Source organism: Spermophilus citellus (genome assembly GCF_964194105.1).
Source record: "Spermophilus citellus genome assembly, chromosome: 4".
Taxonomy (NCBI): domain Eukaryota; kingdom Metazoa; phylum Chordata; class Mammalia; order Rodentia; family Sciuridae; genus Spermophilus; species Spermophilus citellus.
In genome coordinates, this window is record NC_138185.1 from 167,009,857 (window position 1) to 167,035,597 (window position 25,741).

General features: G+C 33.1%; 1 protein-coding gene across 4 annotated transcripts in view; it reads right to left on the reverse strand.

Annotated features, from left to right (window-relative positions):
• The window catches only part of ATL1 (atlastin GTPase 1), a 71,108-nt gene that overhangs the window by 18,255 nt on the left and 27,112 nt on the right, over nucleotides 1-25,741 (reverse strand). For all 4 annotated transcript variants that reach the window (XM_081289981.1, XM_081289980.1, XM_081289979.1 and 1 more), the window contains exons 3-7: nucleotides 13,743-13,990; nucleotides 8,374-8,508; nucleotides 7,847-7,951; nucleotides 5,975-6,025; nucleotides 3,309-3,365 (exon numbers count right to left, since the gene is read on the reverse strand). In XM_081289981.1, the coding sequence (XP_081146107.1) occupies nucleotides 3,309-3,365; nucleotides 5,975-6,025; nucleotides 7,847-7,951; nucleotides 8,374-8,508; nucleotides 13,743-13,990 (596 nt within the window). The remainder of the gene's footprint in view (nucleotides 1-3,308; nucleotides 3,366-5,974; nucleotides 6,026-7,846; nucleotides 7,952-8,373; nucleotides 8,509-13,742; nucleotides 13,991-25,741) is intronic.

Below are 25,741 nucleotides of genomic sequence, written 5' to 3' on the forward strand. Positions count from 1 at the left end.
CACCCCAGACCTTTTGGATCAAACTCTAGAGGAAGGGCCAGGAAAGCTGTTTGTATTCAGTTAACCAGGTGATTCTGTGATCAGCTGTCTCTGGAATGTCTGGGCTAGATGCAGTTTTTCTCAAACTATAACATGCATACAAATCTACTGGGTTCCTTAAAAAACAAAACAAACAAACAAAACCACTGATGATTCAGTTAAAATAACTCAGGGGTAGAGCGCTTGCCGAGTGTGTGTGAGGCCCTGGGTTTGATACTCAGCACCACATAAAAATAAATAAATAAAACAAAGGTATTATGTCCAACTACAACTAAAAAATTTAGTCAAAACTCTTTACATTTCATAATGCCAACAGTTTACTTCCAAGTGGTAATATCTTTTTTTTTTTTGTTTCGTTTTGTTTTGGTATCGGGGATTGAACTTAGAGGCACTCACCTACTGAGCCACATCCCCAGCCCTTTTTTTGTGTGTTTTATTTAGAAACAGGGTCTCACTGAGTTGCTTAGTGCCTCACTTTTGCTGAGACTAACTTTGAACCCCTCCTGTCTCAATTCCCTGAGCCACTGGAATTACAGGCATGTGCCACCTTGCCCAGCTCAAGTAGTGATATCTTAAAGCGTTTCCTATTATTCATTTTCAGGTCATGAACATTTTTCACCAAAGGCAGTATTTCTATTCCTCCTATCTATTTTACCAGAGCATTAGTTAGTCTTTTTGGTGTATCTGCCAATGGATAAGGAGCAGTGACACCTGCTGGTGAGACCTAAAGTTCCTTTCTAGAATTTACAATGGTGTTCCCAGCCCATATATGCCAATGGTACTGACAGTACCAAATTAAGAGAAAAGTCAAAGTGACAGTCCAATTGCCATACAGTAGTTCACTATCAAATGATTTGGAAAAAAGACAACAGAGTCTACTAGATACTATGAACCATATAGCAGATTTTATTTCTATCTCATCTCCTCCCTTGCCTCATTTTCTTGACCTCAGGGGAGAAATTCATGCTCCTTCATTCACAGCATACCATCATCTTTCCATGAAAAGGTCCCTTCTTGCTATATTTTATCATATTTTTTCCCAGATCTACTCTCCTAATCTTCACCCATCCTTTCCCACCCCCATCCACGCTAATATTTTATTTTGAATATGAGAGTATTTAAAATAATAAATAGTATCATGTTACATATCTCATACTATTTGCCGCTTTATGAATATTAACACTCTAATCATACAACTCTATGTACTTTTGGTTCTTTGCCTTTGGATGTTACAAAGTATTCCAGAATATGCTTTCCACCACATTTTATGTATCCATTCTTCCAGAGATGGTCACACCTTGGTTGTCTCCAACTTTTCTAATACTTTAATAAATCATTTAATAGATAAACAATGTATGTTTAAATCTGCTACATATTCAAAAATTCATTTACTCGTAACTCACTCTTGCATTAGTAAAAAACTCATATATCTCTAGTAATTATTTTTCTTTAAGTTTGCTTCATTTCATATTAGTAGAATCACATTAACTTTCTCTTTGTCATTTTCTTCCTCATGGGCCCCTATCTTCCCTCAGATCTCAATATTTTTTATTTTTATTTATTTATTTATTTTAAAAATTTGAGTATATCCTATTTATTAATTCTTTTTTATTTTATTTTAGTTTTAGTTTTTATGCCATTATACATGAGCTCTCTAGATCTCAATATTTTTTTTATTATCTATATCTCAATATTTTTAACTCTTTTGTTAATACTCTTATTCATTCAAACATTTTTGTAATTTTCTTTTTTTAAAATTTTTTTTAGTTGTAGATGGGAAAATATCTTTATTTATTTTTATTTTATGTGGTGCTGAGGTTAGAACCCAGTGCCTCACACATATGAGGCAATGGCTCTCCCACTGAACTACAACCTCAGCCCCAAATTTGTAAATTTCTGTGGAGGTTTTTCAGTTATTGTAAGAAAGTTAATCCTAATTAGCTAATCTTCTGTTACTATAAGCACAAGATATCCATCCCTCATTTAAGAGTAATTAATATGCTCATACGCTAGCCAAGATGACCCACCCTCCCCCACCCCAAAATCCCTGCATCCTGATGCTGTATCTTTGTTTAATCTCCTCCCATATTATGCCATGTTTGGTGTGAATGTCTGATAGAATATGGCAGAACTGATGGTGTGTTACTTCTAAAAATATTGTAGCTTCTCTCTCAGAATTAATTGGTGACTTGCTTTGGAAAGGAGTATTCTGTGGAAATGTCTATGTGGTAAGAAGTTAAAGGCTTCCATCAACAGAATGAGCTTGAAAGCAGGTCTTCCAGTTAAGTCTTCAGGGAATGTCTCCCTGGCCAGGAGCCTGAGTACAACTTCATGAGAGACCCAGAGCCAAAGTAACACAGGGTTCAGCCACTCCAGATTTCTGAATTTCAAGATCTGTCTTAGATAATAAAAGTTTGTGGTTTGAGTATGATTTGTTATGCAGCAATAGAGAACTATACAGCTCATTTAAATTACTAGCAACTAGAGATGCTAATTGTTCTTTATTAATCATTCAGTTTCCCAGTGTGATCAGAGTCCCCTCCAGTTATGACCTGTCTTGGTTGGTGATGTGCATCTGCAAGGAGAATCTCAACTCTAGAGGTAGTTTTGACCTCCCTCTGATAAATTTAGCCTGAAGGAATCATGCTTGAGATGGACAATCATTGATGTGTAAATCTGCACCACCTCCAGGTTCTGTTTTTCAAGGTTCTGGCTTCATTGTAACATTCTTATTCTTGATATGTGACAGGGTAGGTTGAGAAGGGAGTACAAAAGGGACTGACACTACTCAGTCCAAGGTCAGAAGCTGTTCTCAAGTTGGCCTGCTGTCCCCAGCAGGGGCTGAGCTGGTCGCTGTTCTACTCAGTGGCATTGGAACAGGTTAATATGTGAGAAAGCAAAGGGCACCTCCAATTCCCCACCCCATATCTTCTCTGGTGCTCAGCTTTTGTTATGGGCTTGCAGGAACTACCTTTTATTGTCTCAGGGGTCTTGTTGGTTTTTAGCTTTTATTTTGGACAAATTTATCACTTTTCCTGTAGGGTTGAGTTCAGGGGAGAAAAGTTGATACTCTTGTAGGAAATACAACTTTTTACTTTTTCATTTTTATTTTTTCTTCACATCTAAAATTATTAAATATATATTAAAAAATGCTTTTTGAATGAAATAAAGAAAACAAGAAACAAACATGGCCCTAACTAATAAATATACCTGGTTTTAGTCTTTAGAAAAATCCAGTAAGAATTTGCCATCATTCAAACCTTGCTCACCTGAAACGGCTTCAGGAATGTTTCCTCCATTGCCAGCCTGCCATACTCAGTGAAAAGCTGGAAGAAAAATCACAGTGAGTGAGTGAGTGAGAGAGAGAGAGAGAGAGAGAGGAAGAAAACTTTAGTATTTGTAAGGTTTTCTTTCATTCATTTTTTTCACCTAACTGTAACAGAATACTACATTTATTAAGATTATAGTAATCATTTTTAGGAAATAAGTATTAGATAAAGCAGAGCTATAGTAATTAGATATTAAAAATTAAGGACTTAAAGTATCAATTAAAATTATATCTCCATTTAATACTAATACATTTTCTTCTTTGTGTGTGTGTGTGTGTGTGTATGTTGTGTTTTGTTTTGTTTTGGGGTTGTATGTGTGTGTTTTTGGTTTTAGTGCTGGAAATTGAACCCAGGGCCTCATGCATGCTAAGAATGTGCTCTACCACTAAACTATACCCCCAGCCCTAAAACTAATACCTTTTATATCTAGAATATAGGACAATTCTTTGGAAAGAAGAAAGGGGAGAGGAAACATGTCAAATGACCTTTCAAAGCAGAATTGGCATAAGATTAGATTAGGGAATCATAACTATGTAGGATACATTTATAAAAGTTGTCACCTCTGGAAATTTAAAGACACAATAATCTGGACTGCTACAAAGGCATTAGGTATTTTGTTTAACAAGTGGATAATCGAATAAACTGCCTTCTCTAATTTTGTATTGCTCCCAGCTGAGACCCTGAGACACCATAAGTTTTTACACTGCCAGAAATGCAAGATTTTGGAGAATGTAGACTGAGGAGGTAGCTGTGGAAGGGCCTCCACTGAGGAGAATTTCATCCACACAGGCTGAATGGTTTTCCCATATGAACAGAGGAAACACTACTTTATACTCAAGACAAAGATGTCCGTGGCTTCTTGGAGCTGGGGAAGAATGTCAACACACAAGATTCCTATCCTTGCCCCTTCAGAATAGCGCCCACAGCTGTCTTTCCTGTGGGAACAGTGGGAATCTGGAAAGCAAATGGTAATTACTAGGTTCCTGATGAGAGTGATGGAATGTGTCTAAAAGGCATCCAGTCCAGGGATTAGACACTCTCATTAGAATCATGTACTAGTATAATTTGAATTTGTAATCACTTCTGAGAAAGGCTGAGGTATCGTCATTTACAGGAAAATTTGAAATGACCTCAAAAAACTATTTCTTACTTAATATTAAAGTCTAAAATTAATGATTTGTAGAAACGCCTAAACTGGTATTGACAGTGCCATGAATTAATTTATAAAGTCATTGGCTATGTTACAGCATATGTCCACAGAAGTAATTTATCTTATGAGGAAGCATCTATTCAACTAGTCAGAGTATTACCTAAGTGTCATACTGTGATGTACTAGAAATATATTTGATAGTAATACTGAATTCAAACTCCAACTGTTATTTACAATGTTACTTTGCTCCATCATCCTTTGTATCGTTAAATGTTCACATTTTGCTGCATGGCTCTGATTGCCAAGATAATATTACATACTGAAAGCTCATTTTTCTCTAAAATATGCAGATGGAAAACTGTCAGCAAAATAACAGTTTTGCTATCTATTCAAGAATAACATGATCCCAGCGACTTGGGAGGCTGAGGTAGGAGGATCACAAGTTTGAGGGCAGCCTCAGCAATTTAGCAAGGCCCTAAGTAACTTCTTGAAATTCTGTCTCAAAAAAAAAAAAAATTATAAGGGCTGGGGATGTAACTCAGTGGTAAAGTGCTCCTGGTGCCACCAAAAAAAAAAAAAAAAAAAAAGAAAGAAAGAAAGAAAAAAAGAAATAACATGAACTCCTGGGTGTGGTGGCACATGCCAGTAATCCCAGTGACTCAGGAGGCTGAGGCAGAAGGATGGCAACTGAAATCCAGCCTCAGCAAATTAGCAAGGCTCTAAGCAATTTAGCAAGACCCTGTTTCAAAACAAAAAGGGCTGGGAATGCAGCATAGTGGTTAAGCACACTTGGGTTTAATCCTTGGTGTCATAAAATACAAAACAAAAATAACATGAATTGAAGGGAATGGGAATTATTACTGAGATGAGAATTATCTCTAGGAAACATCTGATCCTTTACTTAATTAAGATTCAAGTGTGGCTTGGAGATGGAAAGGAGCATTGGGCCCAGTCAGATGATCTGACTTTTATTCCCATTCTATCACTAATTAATCATATATATGAGTTTATTCAAGTCATTTATTTATTTTCAGATTCATTTTCCCCAATTATAAAATATAAAGAATAAACTGAGTGTCACAAGATCTCTTTCAGATCTAAAATAGAATTCTGTGAGTCATTATAAGGTAGCCTCTAAAAGCCCACAGGACAAAAAATCTGGCATATAACAGATACCTTACCATCAATTATCAAATCTCTGACCTTAAGACTTTAACTTCACATTTCAGGTAATTTTTAAGCCTGTTTTTCTATTTTAATTTGCTATATATTTTCATATAATCAAGAATGGTAGGAAGTAATTTTATGGAAACAAAGGAATTTGAAAACTGAATTAGAAAGAAAAAAACAAGAAACTTGAACATAGGATAACTCTCATTTGGTTATGTTTCTAAACCATTCTCCAAAGTTCTGCCCAAAGCCTACCCAGATAAACAAAAAGTAGTAATATTGTTACCTGAAGATGCTGAAGATCATCCTCCTGGACATTTTGGGATAAATTATATACCTTGATTATGAAATCAAAATGAGAGGATAATCAGTATAATCTTAAGCACTTACTCTGTCATTCTCTATTTTGATAAACATCAATTATTACAAAAATTAACTCTCTTACATACATCTTTATTCGATGACATTTATAAGAAAGGACTAAGAAAGCTTGAGAGAAAATAAACAATGTGCAGTGATATAAAAATTTTGCAGAAATATAAGAGTCACCTGCTCTGGAATCAGAATTTTAAAATTATTTTATGAACTTAATTCAACAATTACTCAATAAAATAACAATTCTTCCAAGCACGCCAAAATAATGGTGTTAAAAATAGTGCTAAATCTGAACAACCCATAAGGAAAATTGTGTTTTGAAAAGATGTTGATTTCTTCACAATTTGTTATTTTGTTTACTTTTATTTTATAAAGTTCCATCACATAGAAGTTTGTCTGAATGTCCTTATACATTTGTAGTATTGTTTTATGAACAGATCATAGCATCAACATGACTTCTTTTTTTTGTCAAAAAATGTCAAAAACTTCAAAGAAAAGTTAAATATGCTTATATATTTATGTATTAATGCAAGCAGTATCCTTTGTGTACTTATTTAAGTAACAGATCATTTCTCAGATAATAATTAAAAGCAGTTATTACTAAGAATTTAGTGGGTTTTTCTATGAAAATATTTACTCTATTAAGGTCTAAAATATATAGTAAGTCATAAATATTAAAAAGAACAAGTCAATATGATTTTTATTGGCTTGTATGATGGTTTTTACTGTTGATTATAAAGAAAATAGATACTAAGTCAGTATTTTAAAAGCTCATTTAAGGAGTAGATTGTTAAAAGCATCAATCATTTTTTAACTTGGTTTCTCTTCCTTCTTCCTATTTGTCCTCTCTCGGTTGTACTAAGAGGATAGTCACTAGTCACCAGTCATTAGCTCCACTCTCTACTGGCATGTGATCAGCTCCAACTTGCTCATCCTAAGTATACTGCCTTTTTAAGCTACCTTGCCTTTTAAAAATTGATCTTCTCTGTTTCTTTACCACCCTCTTCTGCTCTTTCCAGTGAACAGAAAATTTCTACGAAAATAGACTTAATCTTTTATGTTCTATGTACTATGCTTATAATGAAACTCTCCAAGAACTTTAAGCACAATTTAGAAAGCTCACTATAATCCCTGAAATAACACTTTAAGAAAGAGAAAGAAAAAAGGAAAGGAATATGAAAAATTTTAAATAAAGACATTTACTTTTCTAAATGTATATAAAGTTGTTTTAAAAAGCTGTAAACACAAAGTTTTTACATTTAGAAACATTTCCACTGGCTATGTAAAAATTTTATGTTTATAAATCTTGTTCATTGAATATAACATAATAGTTGATCCCAATATCTGCATATGTTATAAGATTTAATATTATTGAGTGTATTGAGGCATTAAGCAAAAAGAACATCAATAACATAATAAAACTTCCTCTGGTTAAAGCAGTCAATTGAAAACTGATCAGTAATTAAATTACAGTAACAAAAACAAATAAGAATTGGTATGCTAATTGGAGATGGAAAGGAGCATTGGGCCCAATCAATGGCCTGACTTTTATTCCCATTCTACCACTAATTAGTCATATATATGAGCTTTATCAAGCCACTTATTTATTTTCAAATTCATTTTCCCAAATTGTAAAATATAAAGGATAAATTGAGTGTCATAGGTCTCTTTAGCATTTAATATACCTTTTCTGTTGTTTGTCTCACTACCAAGCGTCTGTAGAAATACATACATTATAAATTTTCGATAAAGAAATACTCACCCAAATGAATTTATTTCATACCTGTATTGAGCTGATCATTGTACTAAGGGCAAATACTGTGGCAGAATCTCTCAAAGTTGACTGGCTATCAAAGGTCCCCTGAGTATCCATCAATAACACTGCAACCTATAAGCAAATATAGAATATCCAGGGTTATTACAGTTACCCCAACATTAACATCATAAGAACTAAAGGAAATCATTATCAATGAATACTTAATAGGTAACTTCTTACATATGCCATGAATACTACAGGAAATCAAAGTATCAATTAGCTACTTATTATTGTAATAATTTTCACTGATGATCCAACATTAACTTAATACAGCATTGAAACAAGTGTGAATAATGGCTTGCTGATCTGATGTCCTACTGTTCTTATGAGTTATTCTACCATAATCATTAAAATGGTAAACAAGGATCATTCGATAGGATGCTACACTCCCCTTTAAGTTTCATGTCAAATGGCCAAAATTCATTTTCAAAAGAGCATTTTCAAGTTACTGTTAAGTATAAGCTCAATTTTACTTAAAAAAGTTGGTATCATACCTTTTTACCATCAACTTTATTGATAAGGAAGACTTCACTCCATATCTGGATTCCTGTGGTTTCTCGTTCAGACCCACCTCTCCATGAAAATCCAGTCAATGGTTCATTGTAATCTCCAACCCAATCAACTGATTCCTATAAATTTAATAAAGTGTATCATATATACCTGGATATGTATGTAAAAATTTTTCATTCATCCTTTCCGATTCTTATCTCTAACTCTAGTCAAAAAGAAACGTGCACATTTATTGCATTGATACACTTTATTCACTAAAAAAAGAAAAAAACAATTACAGAGAAGACAACCACCGGCCACATTTAATGCTAGGTTTTGTGGATACAAAAATGAAAAGATACCATTTCAGACTAGAGGAAGCTCATAGCCTAATGGGGAGACAGACATGCTAACAAACCATTTTGGTACAATACATGCATGTGAAAAAGAACATGTAAATAAAGCATCAATGGAATAATAGGAAACAGAATAACTCTTGATCAGGAAAGACTTCACAGAAGAGATAATATTTGAAGAATATTTAGAAATTTTTCAGGTGAGCAAACTTGGAGAAGGCATCCAAAGAAAGAAGGAAGGAAAGAGGAAGGGAGAAAGGGAAAAAGGAAGGGAGGGAGGAAGGAAAGAAGAAAGGAAGGAAGAAAGGAAGATTACTGTATAAGGAGTGAAGGACTAATGAATAAAGAAGAGAAATGATAATTAGGAAGGACAAAAAGGGGTTATTATAAAGGTCAAAAATATTGAGGGTCAGGGCTCTGTGATAGAGCGTTTGTCTTGCAGGTGCGAAGCTCTGGGTTCAATCCTCTGCACCACATAACAATAAAAATTTTTTTTTAAATATTGAGTACCTAACAGAGTGAGAACAGTGGGGGAAAATAGAAGGGTACAGATAAAGGGGGATCTGAGAAGCCAAAGGAAGAGAGAATAGAATAAACTGTTAACTACGTAAGGACGAAAGATTAAATAAAACAAGGAAAAGAAAGTATCCCTTATACTTAGTAAGCAAGTAATTAGTCAAATAACTATTTATACTCATTTTTTATATCTGTTAGACAATAATTTGTTAGTTTTTGGAAGACCTCATTGAAAAATCATTAAATCTAAAACCTCATATTAACTTTAGTTAAAAAAAATACTAATGCAGAGGAATTTGGGAGTAGATTACTTGATTTACTAAGAAGTCTCATAAACCAGTATAAAGAAAATTTTTATTTTGTTATATCCCATCTTGTTCTGTAAAGCAAATTTAGACCCTTATAAAGGGCTCAGGTTTGGTTCTTTCATGCATTGGTTCTACTATCCAGCCTATTAATCTTATTTCCCCTTCATCTCCAATACAATAAAATTTCTTCTTTATGAAGGAAAGTATACCTTCTGTTTAATGCAAATATACTCATTCCTCTTGCCTAGAATGTCTCTTCTTTCCCTCTCTCTTGATTCAGATTTTGTACACCTTCAAAGTCTATTCTAAATCTTAATATCTCTATGAAACCTTCCCTGATAATTTCTGCCCATACAGATATATCCTTTCCCTGAACTACATTCAGAAATATAAAAATTGGCATTTTGTGATGCCCTAAATATTGCATGTATCTTAATTCTGTCAGAAAAAGAGTCTTAGGAATGTATACTTCAATGAATAAATTATGATTATCAATTTAAAGACATTATAACATTATTGTGACATTAGCGAAGTCAATGATTTACAACTAAGATCTTTATGAAAACTCTAAGCTTCAAAAATAATTTTTAATGACAAAGAAAATGACCCCAAGTAGTTACTTTTTAAAAAATATTTTTTAGTTGTCAATGAACTTTCTTTTATTTATTTATATGCAATGCGAACCACAATCCCAGCCCCAGTAGTTAATTTTGCAGAAATAAAATTCAGCTAATTTCACTCATTCAGGCAGGTATTCATATATTTCTTCAAAAATTATTGAAAGCCAAACTCAAAATTAAAAGGTGGAGTGTTTTATCTAATATACAAAAACTAGAGTAAAATTAAGGAAAGGGGGAGGGAAGGGTAGGATAATATAAAGATAAAGGGAAGATAAGTGATGTAGAAGGAGGAGATGGAGAGGCAGAGTGGAGGGATGGGTAAGTGGAAGCAATGAAGAATGAATTCTTTAAAAAAATCATGTTATAAGCATACATAAATATACCACAAGGACTTTAACTTTATATATAAATAAAAAGAACCAATAAAATATAAATAAATAGATGAGCATAAGTTAGTCCAGTAGAATAGAGGAAGGAGAATAGGAGATGAGAAGGAGAATGGGAGGGAAAAGGTCGAGTTTCATGAACTAAAAATGAATTCCCTGCATGTTTGAGTTTGTTGGGATGAACTCAACTACTATATATTATTACAAAGCTCTAATAAAATAATTTACATTAATAAATAATCATACTATGTTCTAGTATGGGATGAGCTTAACAACAGTTTTTCTGCTAAAAGAACACAAATTGTCACATTAAAAACTGACTTTTGCTATTCTAATATGAATGATAATTATACATGCAAATATGGAAGTAGAATTTGGTCTACACAAGTCAATGATGCATATCTTTGTGCAAGGAACAGCAAAACAAGTGTTCATATTCTGTCATGCTTTCTTTTTTTTTTCTTTATTTTAATGGAGAATGGTATTAAGAAACCAAGTGTTAAGATCTAATTGATATTAAAATCCAAGTGTTTTCTGTGCTCATTACTACCAAGGACATTTTGGGTTTTTTTTTTTAATCTTTCCATTGGACACAGCTAAGAAGTGTTATGTATTTTTTTTAAATCATAATTTTATATAATGCCACAGAATTCTTTTTTGCCTCCTCACCTTATGTGTATTTTCCTCCTTTACACAGTGAGAATTCTGGTTGTTAAGAATCTGAGTAATGCCACTGGGGTTGTGGCTCCGAGGTAGAGCGCTTGCCTAGCAGGTGCAAGGACCTGGGTTTGATTTTCAGCACCACATAAAAAATAAATTAAATAAAGATATTGTGTCCTATTACAACTAAAAAATAAATATTTTTTTAAAAAAGAATCTCAGTATATTTTACTCATTTGGTCTATTAGAATTACCAATCCAATTCTCTACTAACATTCTACTAAGTAGAGTTCAATACTACGTTTGCAGTTCTTTGTGTACTTAGAACATACCCTATAAGGGAAATAACATCGTATTTAAATGTTTCTTGAATTTTTCTTTTTTGGTACTTTTTTGGCAATTGAACCGGGGGCACTTAATTAATTAACCACTCAGCCATATCCCCAGCCCCTTTTTGTATTTTATTAGAGACAGTGTCTCACTGAGTTGCTTAGGGCCTCACTAAGTTGTTGAGAGTAGCTTTGAACTTGAGTCCCCCTGCCTCAGCCTCCTGAGCCGCTGGGCTTACAGGCATGCACCACCGTGCCTGGCTGTGTGTGGTTTCTTTTTTTTTTTTTTTTTTGTCAGAAAATTTCAGAAATTCATTTAAAAACCCATTGAGTCCATACTTGAATCAAATGAGTAATAGCTGTGGCTGCTGTCTCAAGGCTCCAAGTAGAGGAGAGGAACAGGACTGTCCTCAGTTAGGAGATGAGATAACACCTGGACTATAGATGTGCTGCACTTGGACATCCTAATGCCAACGGTAGTAGACAATACTGTCATGCTTTCTTAATGCTCTACTAGGCACACACACACACACACACACACACACACACACACACACACAAACAGGGCTGCGGATACAGCTCAGTTGGTAGAGTACTTGCCTCGCATGCATAAGGCCCTGTGTTCAACCCTCAGCACCATTAAAAAAACAGGAAAAGAAAAGCAGATCTGGCACACTCAGTCCAAGCAAACAATCTTTACCACAAGCAACATAACAGGTACTATGAGTACTTCATTCTAATGTTTAATAATCACAACTACAAATGTGCCCAGAATCCAAAAGTGGAAAACATATTAATTTTGTTGATTCAAATTTTCAATTAAGTAGCATACTACTGTTGGTTTGCCAGAAATCAGAATTAGTAAAAGTTTGGCTTTCTTTCAAAGCCTGAATTATTTTAGTAGCTCTGTCTTTGGTTTGTTTGAATTGAGGTCAGAGACAGAAGTGTTAAAGTTAATACCACATGATTGTTTTAAAAATAACTCATCTATTAAAGATCAACTTAAAATTAAATACATAAAATGAAGTTATTTGTAGCATTTCTATTCTACCTCAACATTCATATATATATTAGCATCACTCCAGGTAAAACGATAGGAAAAAAAACTAGAATATTTTCCATTCGCAATCTTCTGTTTCTCAACTTAAATCTCTTATTTATCCTTCTGTTTTTGGTTTATTCTAGGTCCCTTTAAAGTCTCATTTCTGTGTCACATTGTTTTCTCAAATACTATAACACTTCTGGGGGTGGGGTTAGATGAGAACTGACTGGGAGAGGTAGAACTTTCTGGGTTTTTCTAGGGTAATGGTGATGCTCCTTATCTTGACAGGGTTTTGAATTACACAGGAATATGCTTTTGTCAAAAATCAGCAAATAAACATTTAAGATTTATATGTTTCATTGTATATTAATTTTATCTCAAAATTTAAAAACTGAATTAGTTATTATGTATATATATATATATATAAATGATATATTGAAATATTTGTGGGAAAACATACTAATGTCAGTAATTTACTTTGAAACTTATCAAAAAATAAGATGGACAAGCTAGGTGCAGTTGTACAAATCTGTAGTCTGTAGTCCCAGTACTTGGGAGGCCAAGGCAGGACAATCACTTGAGCTCAGGAGTTTGAGACCAGCCTGAGCAACATACTCCTCTCAAAAATAATAATAATAATAAGATGGTGTGATGGATGGTTAGAAAGAAGCATGAAGAGATGGAGACATATATGACAAAGCAAGGATATTAAAGTTAATGGAAGAATGTAGGTGGTGAGTACCCAGGTGTTCACAGTAAAATTCTTTTAGTTTTGCTGCCTACTTGAAAAATGTCATAGTAAATGTTGGGGGAAAGCTATAACGATACCAAAGTTATGGCAAAAATTATTTGGCTTTTAAACATGGTAGCATGTAAAGTTAATAATTATATCATTATGCCAATGTCCATGTTTAAAAGAGTAAAATATTAAGTTATATGCTCAGGGAAATGCAGCAAAGTAGCTTCAAACACAAGTGGTCTGTGTAGCTTGTCCCTAAAATACTGAGGTTTGAATGGTTACACTCATAGCATTTGTATTTAGGTACATACTTAGAGTACATAATAATAGCAATAGAAATATCAAACACTACTAAATAAAAACACAAAGTGGGAAAAGCATATAAACAAGAAAATTTTCTAAGGAACCTCTTCCCTACCTGGTTGTACATGTATCGCAACATGAAGTCCATCAGAAATGACTTTCCTTTTCTAAAGGCTCCAGCAACAGATACCGCAACTACTTCTTTGTCCCTGACAGCCTCAGAGAGAAGGATCCGATTTAATGCAGCTTCATCTAACTCAAAAGAATGATCATCTTTGACAATGAGGACTTGGACAGGTCCTGCCTTTTTCACTGGCTCCTCCTCTTCTGAACTCCAGTCACATGTCTTTTCTGAAAATCCACCTGTTAAAGAAACAGCAACTGGTTCAGTCAATCATCTTGAAATGCCAAGAAAGACTTCTGACTCTCAAACTTCTGACATTGACTGGAATTGGAAAAGTTCATTCTAATGACATATTTTAATGTCATTCATACCATATCCCAGAAAGACATAAGTTGGTCTTTCTGAACATGTGACTAAACCAATAGAATTTTGAGACATTTATTATTATCTATATTTTTTACATATGAGGAAATTAAGAATATAATTAAGTAATTTCCCCAAGACCATACTTGCCAGGAAGTAACAAATCCAAGTTCATAGAGATAATAATATTCAGCTTGGTATTAGATCTCAGCTATCTAAATTTTTATCCCAGATCTTTCTACAATGATATTCTGCTCCTTTAGTAATAACCCCTGAACAACACATGAATGGCTCATTTGCTTTGCATCAAAAAATCAGGTCAATACACACACCAGTTAATTTCTCAGATCAGATATATGCCCTTTTAATTTATTTCTTACATACATGACAACAGTGGAATGCATTACATTCATAATTACCATTCACAGCACAATTTTTCATAACTCTGTATATAAAGTATGTTCATGCCAAATTATGCCATTATACATGAGCTCTCTCTCCTTTTATTGCATTACAATTCTTAATACACCTTTATACCACAATTTATCATATCTCTGTTTGTTATAAGGTATGTTGACACCAAATTCACATCTTCATACATGTATTTTATATAATGATGACCATCTCCTTCCACCATCATTGCTATTCCCCTTCTCCCTCCCTTCAGATATATGCCCTTTAATAATCTTTAATAATTGTTCTGGACTGAGAGTTTGTGTCCTGACCCCCCACCCAAATTCATATGCTGAAGCCTGAATCCTTTGATATTGTTATAGCAACTAAACTAAGATGATAATTAAAATAAATAATAAATAGTAAAATATTATTTTTGTATTATTAGACAGTCAATGCAATGTTGAATAGGAGAGGTGATAATGAACATAACTTTTGATTTTATAATATTAATTTTGAAATAAACTAGACTCTTATTAAATAATCTTTCATTTAATTTTTTTAAAATATATTTAAATAGACATTCTGCGTGGTGTCTATTTAATAAGAAGTCTTATAACTAAAGAAAAACAAGGGCCCAGGATGTAGCTCAGTGGCAGAGTCCTTGCCTAGCATGTGTGAGTTTGATCCTTAGCACCACAGTAAAAATAAACAAATAAAAATAAAGGTATTAAGAAAAAAAGAAAAACAAGACAAATGTATCTCTTGACATACTTTTAAATGAGTCTTCAGATCACACTAATATATACTATATTTCATATTGATGACTTTGTGTGTGTAATTGCTCATTTATTAAAAGTAATACTTCCTATCCAAGAACAAGGTATAAAAAATGTAACATATATACACAATGGAATACTATTTAGCATTAAAAGAGAATAAAATCATGGCATTTTCAGGTAAATGGATGGAGTTAGAGAATATAATGCTAAGTAAAGTTAGCCAATTCCAAAAAACCAAATGCCAAATGTTTTCTCTGATAAAAGGATTCTGATTCATAATGGGGTGTGTGTGGGGAAGCATGGGGGATTAGATGAACTCTAGATAGAGCAAAGGGGAGGGAGAGGAGGGCAGGGAGCTTGGGGGTAGGAAAGACGGTGGAATGAAATGGATATCATTACCTTAAGTACATGTATGAAGACACGAATGGTGTTGACTCTAATTTGTGTACAGAGATATGAAAAATTGTGCTCTATACATATAATATGAATTGTAATGCATTCTGCTGTCATATATAACAAATTAGAATAAAATAAATAATAATAATATTAAATAGTGCAAATATACCACATAATTTTAATTTTCACTAATGGACAATAGCACAAAGCATCTGGTGATAACAGACGATTTGCTTCTAGCCATGAATTAGAGTTATTTTCCCTAAAAAGTTAAAAAAAACTGATTTGGTATCTGAAAGATAATAGATTCTATATGGCCATATTGCAGATACTGGAGTACAAGAAGCTCTGTTTAAATCCCAACTTTATAATTTACAACATATATGAGGTTGTGGAAATTTATTAACTTCCCAATGGCTAACTATCCTCCACCTAAAAAATAAGATTGGACTAGGGTTTAGGTCAGTGCCTGGCATGGCTAGCATCTCCAGCGAAAGAAAGAAAGAAAGAAAGAAAAAGAAAGAAAGAAAGAAAGAAAGAAAAAAAGAAAGAAAGAAAGAGGAAAAAAGAAAAGAAAAGAAAGAAAGAAAGAAAGAAAGAAAGAAAGAAAGAAAGAAAGAAAGAGGAAAAAAAGAAAAGAAAGAAAGAATAGGAAAAAAAAGAGAGAAAGAAATTAATAATGGTACCTAAAAACATCAGAGGCTTTGTGAAGATTAAATAATTTATTTAAGACTGAAAAATAATCTGACAAATAGCACATGCTTCATAAATGGTGAGTGTTATTAATATTTTTTATTATCTATTCATATTTGATTCTGCTACTATCTGCCCACATAATTTCAGCCACAATAAGGAAGCCCTTTTGAAGACTGCAAATACAAATATTTAGAGCCTATAGCTTAGTTATGATCTGGGTACATACTTGAGGTGAATCATGAACACTGGATAGATGTAATATTTTAGATAGGAAAACATCTTGGGAGCAGAATACTTGATCCCAACTTACTACAGACTAATATAATTCTTGAGGGTTACACATATGAAGAGGTACTCTTGGGAATGCATGTAGGAATGAAATTTCTGTGTTGTAGTTTTTTTTAAATATTCAGCTTTACAATGTGATGCAAAAGTATCTTTTCCCCACATCCCACCCCAGCAATTTATTAGAAATTCTATTGATCCATATCCTTTCCAACACTTGGTTTTGTCTGACTTCTTCATGTTTGTCAAATACATAAGTATAAAAGAGTGTCTCATTGTGGTCTCTGTATACATTTGTCTACCTGCTAATGAGGTGAGTAATGCCTTTTGCCCATTTTTTTATTAAGTTGTTCATCTTTTTCTTACTGATTCGTAGTTTTTTATATATTTTGAATGCTAGTTCCTTTTTATAGGTGTGAGGAAAAACTTTGTTTTTCACTTTCCTATGTATTACTGATGAACAGCAATTCCTAATTTTAATGTAATAGATTTAACTATTATATTCTTATGTAATTAGCACTTTGTATGTTTAAGAAATCACCCCTTATAAAAAGATCAGAAAGACATTCACATATATTCTTCTAAGTTTTAAAGTTTTGCTTCTGATATTTAAGTTCTTGGTCCATCAGGAATTGATATCTATATAAAGTGTGAGGTAGAAATCCGATTTTCTTTTTCTTTTCAGAATTTTTAAGTATTTTATTTTGGAAAATCTGAAGCATATACGAAACTAAGCAATGTTATAAACCTCTATGCACCTATCTATTAAAACCTATCATCCAGCTTTAATAACTGTCAAAATCATGTCAACCTTATTTTCACTTATTTTATTTTGACTGGAATATTTTAAAGCAAATCCTAAACATCATGGCAATTCACCTATAATTTCTTTAGAATGTGCTCAAACTGACAACATTTTTTCCTTTGGAGGGTATAATTATCATGCCAATTGTCATAACTAGTCATTTTAGCAACAACTGGATTTATTAAAAGTTTACATAATAAATGATAGCACATGTATTCTGAAAACAGAATGAGTGCTTGCTTTACTTTATTATAACAGAATAATTTGAATAAATTATTTATGGAGATACTTTAAAATTGCAAGGTCCACAATATCAATGGAACTTAGCTTCACTTCTTTAAATCCTTATAGGTTTCTTTTAGTGGCAATCTTAGCAAATTATTTTTTTTTTTTTTTAAGAGAGAGTGAGAGAGGGAGAGAGAGGAGAGAGAGAGAATTTTAATATTTATTTATTTTTTTATTTTATGGCGGACACAACATCTTTGTTTGTATGTGGTGCTCAGGATCGAACCCGGGCCGCACGCACGCCAGGCGAGCGCGCTACCACTTGAGCCACATCCCCAGCCCCAGCAAATTATTTTTCTAATGGAAGTGGTATATTTTTTTATATGGGTTACAACATTTTTCAGAATTATATTTACCAAAGTCCTTTAGTTCCTCAAGCAGTCTGCCATATAATAATTTGTTTCTCAGCTCTTAATTCTGATCTGTTCATCAACTTTCCCATACTAGCACCAATAAGATGCTTTAAAAAATATAATAAAAGGGGCTAAGATTGTAACTCAGTGGTAGAGGGCTTACCCAGGCACTTGTGAGGCAGTGGGTTCGATCCTCAGCACCACATAAAAAAAAAAATAAATAAAATAAATTTATTTTTTAAAATATATAATATAAAAAATATAAACAATAGTTTTATAAAAAGTTCTTATCTATAGTGTAGCAAGCCTTTATTATTCTAATTATTATCAATCTTGGGCACTTTAGCCTTTATATATAAATATTACAATAAATATGTTAATTGAATTTTTGTTAAATTTATAGATTTATCAGTTTGGAAAGAATATTACTATGGTATTAATTTTTACCAGAAACATGGGTTCTCTCTCCATGTATTTTTGGTCTTTAATTCTTTTCATTAAAGTTTTTATAAATTGGGGAGGTGGAGAGATGTTTATTATATGTATTCCTAGGTACATTATATCTTATTTTTTATGTTTTCTATGTTGGATAAAGAACTATAATTGACTGTAATGTACTGGTATGATATTGAAACATTTAGAAAACTCTATTATTTTCTATAAATTTTACATAGATGCTTTTGGACTTTTAAAATGTAGATGTAGAAATAAATCTTCCAAATAATCAAAATTTTATTTCTAAGTTTTAAATCCTATGGAGTTCTTTTCTTTTCCTTGTATTATAAGACTTTCAATGCAATATTAAATAGAAGAGGTGATAGTTGTCATAACTTCTCATTTTGGTAGGCATAAACTTCTTGATTTTTAAAGTGAGTATTTCTAGTATTTCCATATTTAGGACCATAATTGTTAGAGTTTGGTTTAGTTTAGTAGATACAAATTATCAGATTAAGGAAGTTCTCTTTTACTTTCAGTTTACTAAGAGTTTTTTAAAATAATAAGTGGATAATGAATTTTACCCAATGTCTTTTTTGCATCCACTGAGATGATCATATAGTTTTTTTTTTTACCTCAAATGCATCAATGTTTTGAGTACTATTTTTGCATTTTATATAAACATAATATTTCCAGGGTATGATATCTTGAATGAGTTTGCTAAATTTTGTTTAGAAATTGTTTATTTCTATTCATTAATAAGTTGAGTCTATGATTTTCTTTTCTAAAAAATATCTGTATATTGTATATCTGATAAAGGTATTATATCAACAATTTATAAAAAACTCTCAAATCTCAATAATAATGAAACAAATTACTCAGTTAAAAATTGGACTAAAGATTTAAGTTATACTTCACCAAAGAAAATACATGGATAGGAAATAAAAACATGAAGATACATCAACATCATAAGTCATCAGTGAAATAAAAATTAAACCACAATGAGACAATACTACACATCTATAAGAAGGGCTAAAACAAAAACAACCTGCATAAAAACAAGTACCAACAAGAATGTGGAACAACTAGAACTCTAATATGTCACTGGTTAGAATGCAAAAATTGAATATCCAATTTGCACAACAGTTGCTCAGTTTCTCATAAAGTTGAATATATACTTACCAGAAGACTCAGAAATTACTAAAAGACCACTTCTAGAAATTTATCCAAGTTCAATGAAAACCCACATTTACACACAAACCTGCAACTTTATTGATGATGGCCAAAACTATGAACTGTAAATAACCCGAATGCCCCTCAACTGGGGAATAAACAAAGAAACTGTGGTAATCTACATAATGGAATATTAACAATAAAAAGGAAGGAACTACTCATTATCCAATATGGTTGAATCTCACCATGAATCTCCTCTACATAGTTATATACAGTTCATTTATACAAACTGTCCAGAATAGGCTAAGTAGATTCCTGGTTGTCAGGAACCATGGTTGGGTGGAGGAAGGAGCTGACTACAAAGGGATGGAAAAAACTGTATGGGGTAATGGAAGCATTTAATCTTGATTGTTGTAGACATAAATATAACTATGTAAATTAGTCAAAAGTTATAGAATGATACACTAAAAGGGTAAATTTTACTGTGTGTATATTATCTTAATGTTTAAATGAGAAAAATATCATTTATATAGCATTATAAACCTAATACATCTAGTAATAAATCTAAGTGGTATGCTGCTAAATGTATAGCTATCAGATACTGATGATAGGTAGATGAAAAAAAATTGAGATTTGTAGCTTATGCCAATTTCCATAATATAAACCCTACAAACATGGACATTTCAATCTGACAGTGTGTGCATGGAGATGCACCTGATCAGATCTCATAATCTCTCATGATCTAAGACAGTCTGGCTCTAACATACCACTGAAATCTAATAAAAAAACATTGAAGACCTCTATAGAAAAATATAAAACATTTTTGAAAGAAGGACACATATGTTCTCAGGTTAAGAGACTCTGTGTTGTAAAACTGTCAATGTTCTCCATTGACCCATAGATTGGTTAGAATCCCAATCAAATCTTCAGCAATCTTTCTTGCTCAAATGAACAATGCAGATGGAATGGCAAAGAACTGAGAATAACCAAGAAAATCTTAAAGAACAAAGCTGGGGACTTACACTAACAGGCACCAACAGGCATTTAAAATCTATATTAATTAAGACAGGGTGATGTTTTTATAAGCACAGACAAACAGACAGGATCAGAGATTACATAAGCAGATCCACATATACACATTCATCTGATTTAACAGAAAGGTATGACTGCAATAAATGATGAAAGGATGATCTTTTTAATAAATTATGCTAAATCAAATGAAAAATCATATGGGGAAAAAAAGAAACCTCCACTCCAAGCTCTCAACATACACAAAAATCTATTTCAAGCAGGGCATGGTGGTGCACAACTATAATCTCAACAATTTAGTAGGCTGAGGCAGGAGAATTGCAAATTCATGGCCAGCCTTAGCAACTTGGCAAGGCCCTAAGCAACTTAGTGAGACTCTGTCTCAAAATAAAAAATAAAAAAGGCTGGGGATGTGGCTCAGTGGCTAAGCACCCCTGGGTTCAGTCTTCATACAAAAAAAAATCTATTTCAAATAAATGTACCCAAGTATAAAATAGGAAAATGGACAAATGATACAAATCTGCAATTGATAAGAAACATAATATCAAATGGAAAGATATTAGTTGCCATGCAAATAAAAATTAAAAACATTGATAACCTTTTTTATATATTTCAGATTCATAAAAATCAGAAGTGTGATAATTCCTTGCATTGGTTGAGATGTGAACTTGTATTCTCAGGTGCTGCAGGTGGAAATTAAAATGGACATAGTGGGCTGGGGATATGGCTCAGTGTTTGCCTAACATGCTCAAGATCCTGGGTTCTCAATCTCCACTGCTGGGGGGAAAAAAAGACCCTGGATTCAGTTTCCGCCACTGCTAAAAAAGAAAAGAAGAAAAGCTGGACATAGCATTTTTGAGAGGCAATTAGGCAATAATTATTAAAAACACAAATGCATATACTTCCTCACCCAGAAATGCTATTTCAAGGAATCCATTCCATAGATATTCATATACATACAAAACACCAGAAGCAATGTAAATGATTAATCAGTTATGGCTCATCAACTTATGAACTATAAGGTAATTAAAAAGAATGAGGAATCTCATTTCAAACAACTGCCACTGTATTTCATGAAAAATAACTCAAGATATAAAACCTGTGTTTACAGTATAGATAACTCTGAAAAAAATGTGTGTGAGAGTATTTGACAAGTTTGAGGAATAACAAGGAGTATGATATAGATGAGTAGGTTGGAAAGGTTATGAGGGGTCAAATCAGGCAGAGAAAGACAAGTCATAGATCTGAGAGGATTTGGGACAATACGGTTATTGGGGATGAGAGAAAAAGGAAAGATGTCCAGTGGATACTTATATCTGATTATCCATACCTACTCTACCTTTGCATACTAGGTGTGAGTGAGATAGATAACTCTGACCCTTTTTTGTTTTGTTTTTTTCATTCTTTTTGCAGTGCTGGGGATCAAACCCAGGACTTCATGCATGCTAAGGTTCACGCTCTACCACTGAGCTATATTCCCAGCCCTAAACTTTTAGTTTATATGTTCAAGGTCCTTAAAGAGTTACAAATGTATTTAATAAAGAGGACAGAGAGTGTTTTTAAGTGTGGCTTAACTCTGTTGTAAAATAAGACAAATATCTATAAAATACTGAGATTGTTAATGGGAAGAAGTCTTATTAAAATGTGGGCAAAATACCATATTAAAAAATCCTTTACTTTTAATGAGACATTCAGAAATATTGGAGTAGTTTGTTATTAAATAAAAAAATGAATGGTAGGATACAATGAATCTGTGGAATGTTTATTTGTAAATATATGATCATTAGTTTATATCTCACTGAAAGTTTAAAGTCTTCCTATCTGAAACCTATCATTACCATCAACCTATACCTATATTTATGTAATTAACATTTACATATAAAGCTCCTTATAAAAGCTTCAACTTAAATGTCCAATCAACTGATAAATGTACAAATCAAATGTGATATAGCCATACATTGAAATGTTATTCAGGAATAAAAAGAAATGCAGTACCAATCTATGTTATAATATGGACAAACCCCCAAAACACTGTTAAGAAGCCAGTCATGAAGGACCACATATTGCATGATTCCACTTATGTAAAAATGTCCATAATAGCCAAATACGTGTAGAATGAAAGTAGGGAAGTGTTTGCTTGTGGCTGGGTTTGGGTGGATACTGGAGGTTGATGTCTAAAGGCTGCAAGGTTTCTTTGGGAGACTAATGTAAATGTTCTAAAATTATACTGATGTATATATTACTCTGAATACACTAAACGCCATCAGACTATATGCTTTAAATGGGTGAATTATATAGAATATGAATTATATTTCAATAAACCTGTTAAAATACTTACAAAATCTTTAGTTTCTATAAAAGATCAAAACTGAAAATATAGACTAAAACTATATGAAGAGCACAGACTGTCTTGTATTTCTTGAAAAGTTATAAAGAAGCTCACATACAGTAGGTCCTCAGTAAATATTTGTTTATAAAAATTTAATTTAAATAACTCTGATAGATGCTAGTTATTACAAATTTTACATACTTGATTATTACATACTTGATCATTACATACTTGGTTATTACAAATGTTACATACTTGATTCATCCTTCATAACTATATATTACCTATGCAACATATATTATCTTTGTTAGTCTGAAATAATCCCAAAATCCTTTGGAATACAGACCAAGTTTTCTCAGCAACAGATTTCTACATTTTCAAATGGGTTTTGCTCAACTAGTCTCTAAGACTCATGTTGAAATATGGTCCCTGTTGTGTGTGTGGGAGACCTTGCCTTTGGTTTTATTTATCCCGTGGGGTTTATCCCCTCTGAAGGGCGCCAAAGTCAAAAGTTTTCTTGACCAATCCCCGCAGGACACAGTGTCTGTTCGCCCTTCCTGAGTCACCCTGCCAATCAGCACCCGCCACTTCGTCAAAGCAACCCTTCTTAAGCTGAAGCTTGCAGGCTCACACTGCTGCTGCTCTTTTCCTCTCCTTTTCTTCCCCTTCATGCAGTCTCTCCACCCCACCCCCACCCCGCGCGCCCCAGTAAAATCTCTTGGTTGAATCTCCGTCTTGGGTGAGTCACTCGCCTTTCAGTCCCCAATGTAACAATATTGAATGGTGGTGGGGCCTTTAAGAGGTGATTAGGTCATGGGGATAAATGGAGGGATAAATGTCTTTCTCAAAGGAATGGGTTAACTTCCAGGAGAGTCTTCTTCTAAGTTCTCTCTCACACACTCCAAGAGTGGGTTGTTATAAAGCAAAGCTACCCTTGTTGTATGCTCCCTTTAACATAACCTCTTCAGCTTTTCTACTATGTTATGGTACAATACAAAGGTCCTGACAGATGTGGCTGCATGCTCTTGGACTTCCACCCTCAAAAACTGTGAGCCAAAATAATCCGCTCTTCTTTATAAATCACTTAGTCTATGGTATGCAATAGAAAATAGACAAAGACACAAAACCATCATTTTATCTTTTTACATACTGGATTTTGTATTTAATATTGGGACTTTGGGGACTTTTTCTTTCTATATAGTGTTCTGGAAGCTGTCACTCAGCTACTGAATTTAGATATGTAGAAAGGGAATCTTCAAAAATTCAGTGTAGAGAACAATCATTTTTACATACTAGAAATGCTGTGGTAGTATATTACTAATTTTCTTAACTGTAAAGTTTGTTAAAAAAATCTATACTACATCTTTTATATTACTACATTTGTCTCAAAATAAAATTTTACAAAGGGGCTGGGGATGTAGTTCAGTTGTAGAATGTCTGTCAAGTAGTACTAGGTTCAGTCCACTGTATTGCTCTTATGGTTGGATCTGAAACATCTCCCAAAGCTCGTGTGTTAAAGGCTTGGTCCCCAATGCACAGGTGGGAATTTGAAGACTGAATGGCTCATAAGGGCTCTGAATTCATCAATGGATTAACTAATTGAGGAATTCATAGCTGAATGGAACTGCAGGAGGTGGAACCTAGTTGGAGGGAGTGGGTCCTTGAGAGTGTGGCCCTTGGAATTCTGTCTTATTTCTAGCCCCTTCCTCTCTGCTTCCTAGCTGCCATGAGGCAAGCAGCTTTCCTCTGCCATGCCCATTTGCCATGATGTTCTGCCTTGGCTCAGGCCCAAAGCAATGGAATTAGTCAATTATGAACTGAAACATCTAAAATTGTGAGCCAAAATAAATCTTTCCTCCTTTAAGCTCTTTTTCCCAGGTATTTTGTCACAGTGATAAAAAAGCTAATATAACTGCAAACAATAAATAAATAATAATAATAAGAAATATAAATGGCTGATAGAAATTGGGAGAAAGTTCAGTTTTCCTAGCAAAGGTACAATAATCAAAAAGAGACGACCTTTTTGGTTATCATAACTAGTAATGGTTTAAAAATACATAAATGTACACACACACACACACACACTCAATACTGGAACAATGAAAAACTTTTTTAAAAATACACATATCTTTTAACAAAACAGTCCCATTTCCTGGAATTTATCCTAAGGAAATTGTCGGAAATGTGCAGATATTTATCCATACAGAGGTTCAGAACAGCATTATTTATACAGTAACAAATTGAAAATAATCTAAATACCTAACTGTAGGACTGTAAATAAATTATGTTACAGTAATGTTATGAAAAATATACAGCCATTTGAAATCATGTTACATAAAAATACCTAATCATAAGAAAATATGTTCACATATTTTAAGAGAAAAAGCAGATGGAAAATATAATTCCCACTAAGAAATGCAAACAAATACATATGCATTTATAGTCCCTGAAAAAAGTCTGTTTTAGAAGTACTTGATTTCAAAAGAATGATCTGGTCCTTTGATCATCTCTGATTCAGCTATTTAGAAAATATATGGTTATACTTTGTCATGAATATTGGCTATGTCATGCTGAGGTCTATTTCCATCATTCTAAGCTTCTCTCTGTTGCAGATGGGACTGGAAACATTGCAGAGACTGTAGAAAATACAATATTATTCTTACAAT